Source organism: Macrobrachium nipponense, chromosome 22 (assembly GCF_015104395.2).
Source record: "Macrobrachium nipponense isolate FS-2020 chromosome 22, ASM1510439v2, whole genome shotgun sequence".
In the NCBI taxonomy this organism is placed as follows: domain Eukaryota; kingdom Metazoa; phylum Arthropoda; class Malacostraca; order Decapoda; family Palaemonidae; genus Macrobrachium; species Macrobrachium nipponense.
Window position 1 is genome coordinate 54,755,061 of NC_087213.1, and position 8,585 is coordinate 54,763,645.

The 8,585-nt window shown below is 36.9% G+C and overlaps 2 protein-coding genes across 3 annotated transcripts in view; one reads left to right on the plus strand and one right to left on the minus strand.

Annotated features, from left to right (window-relative positions):
* Window positions 1-4,748: 4,748 nt before the first annotated feature.
* The window catches only part of LOC135198676 (uncharacterized), a 202,681-nt gene continuing 198,844 nt past the window's right edge, over window positions 4,749-8,585 (plus strand). The window contains exon 1 of the mRNA XM_064226491.1: window positions 4,749-5,874. Coding sequence (XP_064082561.1) covers window positions 4,839-5,874 — 1,036 coding nt within the window. The 5' untranslated portion in view covers window positions 4,749-4,838. The remainder of the gene's footprint in view (window positions 5,875-8,585) is intronic.
* LOC135198678 (uncharacterized) overlaps window positions 7,559-8,585 on the minus strand; it is a 62,532-nt gene continuing 61,505 nt past the window's right edge. For both annotated transcript variants that reach the window (XR_010310864.1, XM_064226503.1), the window contains exon 3: window positions 7,559-8,154. Coding sequence is in view for 1 of the 2 variants with exons in the window: in XM_064226503.1 (XP_064082573.1) it covers window positions 8,015-8,154 (140 nt within the window). In the remaining variant the exon portion in view is untranslated. The remainder of the gene's footprint in view (window positions 8,155-8,585) is intronic.

An 8,585-nucleotide genomic window follows, 5' to 3' on the forward strand; every position in this document is an offset into this window, starting at 1 on the left:
TCTCTCTCTCTCTCTCTCTCTCTCTCATCAATATTCTATACAAGTAAGAGAGTGTAAGTGATATTTTAAAGGATAAAAAAAAAAAACAAGGTAACCGCTTCTCCTTAACATAAAACATGATAGGAAGGTCATGGGATAAACCAGATAAGGAGGAGGAAATTTGGTGGTAAATGAAAGATATATATAGAGAGAGAATCTCTGGTTGGAACGCATCCAACTGAGAGAGAGAGACTTCTAATTTCAGGTCTCCTTAAAATCGATCAACTAAGAGAGAGATTTTAAACGGTCAACTATTTTGCACAAAATTTGGCGCCAAAAATCTGAAGGAAACCTTCGTTCGTCTGAGTAATATATTGTGCAACTTAGCAAGATACAAGTCAGCCCTCTGGTTTATTATTATTATTATTAGTACTACTACTATTATTATTATTATTATTATTATTATTATTATTATTATTATTATTATTATTTTCGACGAAATACTTTTTTTGACAGGATAAGAAAATACATGTTCAGCGCTCTGTGCACTATAGGCCTAGACTTACAGTTTGATGATGATATTCAAGAGATAAACTAAACGGCTAATTTTTGTATTTAAACAAAAAAAATTTAGATTTACATGACGGTTCGTACAAGGAAAGTTTATCAGGTTTGGTAAGTAAATTGAGGTTAATGATCATAAAACAAAACTGAAGAAAAGTCCAACCGCCACATTAAATGTAGGCCTACGTTATATCCAAGATTATTACCGAACATTTACGTAAAACCAAACTTCCTGTTTCTTTGGTCTCAATGTAAGGTTACCCACAAAATCATCCTAATAGGCTAGTCCTATGAAATGCGTTTGTCAGTCGAATACATTAGAACAGTGTATCTACTGCGGTTTAGCTGGAACTCAGGTTTTCTACATTAAAACTCATGGTTCTTTGCAGCAAAACCTTTTCATTTCTTTTACTGTACCTTCATCTTACTTTCCACCCTCTCTTAACTCGTCTTACATGCAACATCGAGGTTTTCCTCCTTTTATATACACCTTTCAAACATTTTAATTCAGTTTCCATCTTAGTGCTGAATGACTGGTCTGGCATTTTATATTCCAATCCATTCCATTGATATGCCTTAGAACACGACAGAATGATACGTTGAAATACCTTAGACATTTTCAACCATGCTGAGCCTAGCTAGACTGAGCCAGTCATCGAGAACACTCATTTTTTACTATTTAATTCTGACTGAGCATAGGCATTCAAAAATCTTTCAGTCATTGTTAACGGAAGCGTCTGTTCTGGTTAATTTGGGGAAACTCCATCCTTCCTTATACTCCTTTTGCAAATTCGTCTCTCCATTCTCCTCCTCGTGTCTTTAGTGAATTTACACGAAAGAAAATATAATCTAGCTAGAAAAAATATCCTATCGATGATTTACTAAAATGTATATGATATACACATAGGCCGATTCCTGCTGATAAGCACTTATACCGTTAACGCATTTTTCCAAACCAAAACAAATTATTAGTCTATAATTGTACTTTCTCTCTCTCTCTCTCTTCCCTCTTCGTCTCTCTCTCTCTCTCTCTCTCTCTCTCTCTCTATATATATATATATATATATATATATATATATATATATATTATACAACGTGTGTGGAGGTCACATATCACTTAATAGCATTTTTCCACTAGATACGGCTGAGGCACAGCATATATGTATATGTATGTATATATATATATATATATATATATATATATATATATATATATATATATATAGAGCGAGAGAGAGATAAAGTACAAGTATAGACTAATAATTTGTTCTGGTTTGGAAAAATGCGTTGACGGTGAAAGTGCTTATCGTCAGGAATAGGCCTATGTGTATATAATATACATTTTAGTAAATCATCGATAGGATATTTTTTCTAGCTAGATTATAATATCTTTCGTGTAAAGACAATATAACCCTAATTAAATTCATACCGTGAATGTATAATATTCTTTAAGGCAGCAGCTGTGACTCATAAGCTTTACACGTCTCCATAACAATTAGACTAATCGATGACGGAGGAAGATATATATTCTCGATCGACTTTTGTTTTTAGTTTTTTAATGAGTGTTTAGCGCAAACGGAGCCGTATTTTGAGTGAATCAGTTTAGCAAATAACATTTTGACGCACTAAATAGCCCGTCCTAATTGGAGCATTAAAGATATAGATATTTATATTCCGCGTATTTTTTATACGTTTTTAAGACTAAAAACGAGACAATGAAAGGAGGAGAGAGAGACTATAGAGTGCATCTTGCCCTTGGCCAAAGTCATGGTTGAGCATGGCAGGGAAACACTCCAAACATATACATAACTGATACTGCTGACGGCACACACACACACACACACGCACACAGACTCGCTCGCACACACACACGTACACACCCGTAAAAATCCAACCCCGTTATAACCACGCACACCGGATTGCGCCGGTTCCATCGCTCCTCGAGGACGTTTGGAGCCTTTTCGATCGTCGCAGGCGACACCAGAAAGATCTTGTGCTACTTTATCGAGGGTGAGATAAGCGATGAAGCCGTTGCCTTCAGTGTTTTAATTAGGCCCGTCCAAACAAACCCTGTGAATAGCCTGCGGTGGGGGAGACGTGGCAGCGCTGCCTCCGCCGCGGCCTCTGCCCCCCTACCCTTTGAGAGGTGGATTGTGGGATGGGGGCATTGTGGGGGGGAGAAGATAAATGTGGCACATCAGCACGCAGGGAACGTGACGCGGCACAAGCGCATCAGGATCTCTCTCTCTCTCTCTCTCTCTCTCTCTGTACAGCAGGAGACGTGGCAACGCCGCTCATCTAGAATTACAACACACGGGGAAATTAGTGACGCTGTTGATTTTTTTTTTTTTTTTTTTTTTTTTTTGTTTCTGTTTATAAGTCTGTCCCGTTGGCGAACGAAAATTCAGACTGACCACGATGACCTCTTTTCATTTCATTAAAGATATTCACAAAGAGACTTGAAAAAAAGAAAGTTATCAAAAAGGATGAATTCAGAACTTAAGAATTTTCTTCTAATATTAAAATTTGATTTTGAAACAGTTTGAAAGATAGGAACACTGCAAATGTATTATTAGCAGATTTTATATCTGGTATCTGGTACAGTTACAAATCTGATTTTTTTCTTCTTCTTCTTTTTTAATGATCCACACTTCATTGTTTTGATAAGAGAAAGTGTGTACAGAAATTGGTATGTATTGTGTAAATCATTTAAAAAACATTTATTCTCTTTTTACGCGTTTACTTGGAATTTTAGTATACATGATTAATATGTATGTGAAATGAGTATTATATACAGTGTATAGGTATGGGTATATATATATATATATATATATATATATATATATATATATATATATATATATATATAGTAAATTATGTATGTTGAGCTATAAAAAATATAACTATATATATTGATTCTGCACAATATATATAGTTTGTATTGTATTGTATTGTATTGTAAAAATTACCTTTAAAGTGTATTTTTTTAATAAAAGAAAAAATAAATCGACAGTGAAATACAAATGGTTTAAAAAAGGCTTTTTTTTGTTTTTTTTTTCAAATTTCTGTTCTTCTGAGAGGGCAAGACAGTTCATATATGGCGTATTTAAAGTTTATTTAAGTAATAAACCCTATAGTTCATATATACGCAGTCTTAATAGTTTATTTAAGTATATAATAAATCCTATCAGATTCGCTCCATGGACGTTGGAGTTGAACATTAATTATTAACAACAATTGTGCTCTCTCTCTCTCTCTCTCTCTCTCTCCTCTCTCTCTCTCTCCTGCACATTCATAGACACGTATAAGCACAAACACACCATTTTATCTTATACTTAGCAGCATATTTACAGCATTAACAGCAACAGAATCCCAGAACTACAAAAAATTGAAAAGCTTTATGTGCTCCAGCCAAAACATTAGACACATGTTCACAGTGCGAATGACGAGAAAAATAAAATAATAATAATTTCTTCTTTTTCTTAGCAATTCCCGTCGAGATTATTGGAGGGGAATATAATTACCGTCTCGTAATTGCTTTAGAGTGGAAATGGGACAATTTTGTTAGCGTTTGCAAAATACTTTCAGTAATTTCTTCAAAACAAAGAACTCGAACCGGATTGATGCTATGAACTAAGCAAGTGCTGAGACTAATGTTAACATTTGAATGCTTGATGTTGGGAGTCTTTTTACGAGTTCCTGTATGTAAATCTCTCTCTCTCTCTCTCTCTCTCTCTCTCTCTCTCTCTCTCTATATATATATATATATATATATATTATATATATATCTATATATATATATATATATATATAATGCTAGACATTGACAATGTCTGAGTAAAGACGAAAGCGCTTGGATTCTGACTATCGTTTTCCTGTGGAATTCGCTTATATATATATATATATATATATATATTATATATATATATATATATATAGATATATATATATATTATACATATATATATATACCATATATATATATATCTATATATATATATATATATATATATATATATATATATTACATGTCACGCGACATTCCACACCTTTGGGGTGCAACGTCATTTGGCAGTAAAAGGATTCACTAGGCAGATGTATGGGTTAGAGAATTCCCTGGGACAAAATGACTACATGTCAACTTACCCTCTTCCTTCCTCTACCACCCTGCAAGGCCGATATCTAGTCATACATGTGGTTCTTCATAGGGAGGTTAGCCCGCTCTTGTCACACGTGTTTGTGCCTGTTTGCGATTGTGATTTTTCGTGCAGTGCCGTATTGTGGACCATCCAAACATGGAAAAGAAGTATACCAAGCATGATGACATCGTTAGGATTATCGAGTGCCATCGTTTAGGCTTACAAACCCATGAAATTGTGCGACAGACCGGGGTGAAGCGCCGAACAGTCCAGAACCTGGTACAGAAATATCGTGAGTCTGGCAGCCAGAAAATTCCAACGCATGGACATGGCGGTGGGCCAGCCCCCAAGGTCTCAACTTGCACCCTTTCAGTGCTAAAAAGTCAAATAGAGGTGAATCCAACCCTTAATGCTAGACAACTAAAGGAACAAAATCTTATGCTGCTGGGGGAGGCTTCTGTTCGGACGGTGCAAAGACGTCTTCATGAAGACCTTCGCTACCGGAAAGTGGCTGCAAGAAAGAAGCCGCTTATTACAGACCAACAAAAGAAGAACAGGCTTAGGTTTGTGCACAAATATAGTGACTGGGATCAAGAAAAGTGGAGAAAAGTGTTGTGGACTGATGAGGCAACATTTAAAGTCACGGACAGCAATCCGAACAAAGTGTGGAGGAAGCAAGGGTCAGATCCTCTTGCCTCAAAGGTGATTGCTCCCACGGTGAATTACCCTACCTACATTATGGTGTGGGGTTCTTTTGGGTATGGGGGGTTGGGGGATTTAGTGGTATTGCCTCAGAATGAGATTGTGAATGCTAATGCTTACTATACCATTCTGAATGACTGGCTTGAGTCCAGTTTTGATAAGTCTGGCACGAGTATTTTGCAGCAGGATGGCGCCCCGTGTCATAAGGCAAAGACAATCACAACCTGGCTAAAAGATTGTGGGATAAACTTCATTGAAGACTGGCCAGGAAACAGCTCCGACATGTCCCCTATAGAAAACATTTGGGGGATCATCAAACAGAGGCTACAAGGTGTTGATACATCGACAGTTCTGAAGCTGGAGGCTGCTATGCGTTCCGCTTGGGATTCAATCAGCCCAGACTTATGCAAGAGACTGGCTGATTCCATCGTAGGGCGGCTGCAGACGGTGAAGAAGAAGAAGGGAGGAGTGACAAAACATTTAGTTATTGGTGAGTATCCATAAAAAATTTCAAGTTGATTTCTTTATATTTAATGATGTTTTCTTTGTTTGTTTATCGCATGATGCTGCAAGGTGCTGATTTTGGGGTGGGGTGCAATGCAATGTCGCGTGACACACACACACACACACATAGCAAGTCCAAACAGGAAACTTGAAAAATTTTAAGAATCATTTCCTCTTTGTAAGTTTCCTGTTTGGACTTGCTTTGTGTGTGTGTGTGAGAGAGAGAATATCGTTGTGTGAGGTGATAAACTGTAAAGTATGGATATGTTTTTTTTTTTTTTGCAAGTGAATATACTGCTTGTGTGTGGACGTATGGAGTTTATGTGGTAGATTATGTATTATTTTAAGGGTGGGTATACTGCTATGCTGTTTGTGTACAAATTAATAAACATACTGACAAAATCCCTTTTTTTCTGTTTTCTCTTATAATCCCAAAAGTTTAATTTCTCAGACAAATATCCCACTTTCCAAGGAGTCTCTCTCGTTCATTTAAAAATATATATGTAATTTTATTCCCATTACAAAAAGCGAACACGAATTTCGCATTTCTAAGTCATAACTCCCTGAATTATTGACTGTGACGATGCTCTGGCGTCGTCTATTTCAGAATATCTAATACCTGACATCGTCCTCTGCTGAGTATTTTGAATATTTTACATCATACAGTCCTTTTTTATGTCCTGCTCTTGTCACTTTTTTTTTTTTATCTTTTATTAGAGAACATAATACACAATATTTTACAGTTTTAGCAGTATTATATACATAATTTCATCAAAGTTGGGTTAAATTTACAAAAAGTTAACAAGTCGTTATACGGCTAATCATCATATTCGAGGAATTACTCTTGTTTGATTTTTTTAAACTTTTATTTTTTAGTTTCGTTTTAATTAAATCTAAAAGGAAATTCAGTGATTACTCCTGTTATAATGTTTGGCTTGAGTGTATTTTTTTTTTATCTTTTTTTATTTTTTTTACTCCTCAACCACTTACCATGCTTTAATAAATTGGTATAAAAATAAATGTGAAAAAAAAATTAAATTTTATTATATCTGTCAAGGTCACTGTAACAATTTTTATTGGAAGAATACAGTAGACTTACATGAACTCTAAATGGTCATAGGACGTAGGGTAACTAATATCAAAAAATACAAAAATACAATATTTACATTCTCTGTACAACTGTATACAAAACGATGTTGGTTGATCTCAAGGGCAGCCTGGTCTTCGTCGGTTGGTTCGACTCCATGGGTGCACACCAGGCCCGTACTGGCGTAAATTGCAACAATTTTCTTTGCTTCTTCATCTTCTTCTTATTCTTCTGCAATTTCTGCTTTTGTCACTGGATCCCTTCCTCTATTGCTTTCTGTAATCTGTTGCTTTTCAGTCCCAATTTCCAGTAGATCCTGTCAGTTTCTCCCTCCTGGTACTGGTCCATAGTACTATTTGACTCACAGTTGTTGTACTTTCCATCTCACAGTAGTTGAGTCACTCAGCTCTCTCTCTCTCTCTCTCTCTCTCTCTCTCTCTCTCTCTCTCTCTCTCTCCTAGTCACTATTCCCATTTGACTCACGATGTTATTGTAACTTTCACTCACAGAGCTGCATCCCTCAGCGTCTCTCTCTATCCTCTTTTCCTTTCTCCTTTCTCTTTCCCTCCAGACTATTCCCCATTTGACTCACAGATGTTGTACTTTCCAACTCACAGTAGCTGAATCACTCAGCTGTCTCTCTCCTAGTCACTATTCCCATTTGACTCTCAGCTGTTGCGCGCACCAACTCTCATTTACTCGTTGAGTCACTCAGCCGTGTGTCTATTCTGGTCACTAGTCCCATCTGACTCATGGTTGTTTTAGATTCTAACTCACATTTACTTGTTGAGTCACTCAACTGTCCATCTCCTAGGCCCTCATAATTCCATTTGAGTCACAGTTGTTGTTCTTTCCAACTTGCAGTAGCCGAGTCATTCAGCTGTCTCTCTCCTGGTCCCTAGTCTCTTTCGGACTTTGGTTGCTGTCCATTCCAACCTACTTTGCTAGCTGAGTCACTCAGCTCTCCCTCTCCTGGTCACTATTCCCATCCGACACATAGCTGTTGTCCACTCCATCTCAGCTGTTGAGAATCCTAGTCCTAGTCATCGTTAGAATTATGTTTGCTGTAGAGCCCAGTCGTTGCTTCAAAGAGGATGGTGTTGATGTTGTGTTTCGCCAGGGCCAGGGCCTTTCTGTCTGTCACAGCCCTCAACTCGCTCGCCACGTAGTCCGCAAAGACTGTCAGACAGAAAACGGAATGCTTTTGAAATGGAAAAGAAGTTACAAATCTACTGTGAACTAAAAACGAAGGAAAATTGAAATGCAACACACACACACACACTGATGATTTTAGAAAAGTTTGTCAGACTTCGGTATGAATTTCAGGCCATGCCGGTGTTACTAGCTGTGATGGTACAGTGAAAAGGCATGGAGTAATTTGAAAAAAATATCTAGAAAAGTCTGTGATTACTGAAAGTTCAGAATTGTTACTGCTGTAAAAAGGACTAGAGAGAGAGAGAGAGTAGAAAGATGGATTAATTGTAAATGAGGACGGACTTGACAAGGCAAGAAAACTGAACTGGGCAAAACAAACAGTTTTAGGAGATCGATGATTTAGCAAAATGGTGACTGAGAGTTGAGTTTGAAGGACAGTACCCGTGTGGATAGTC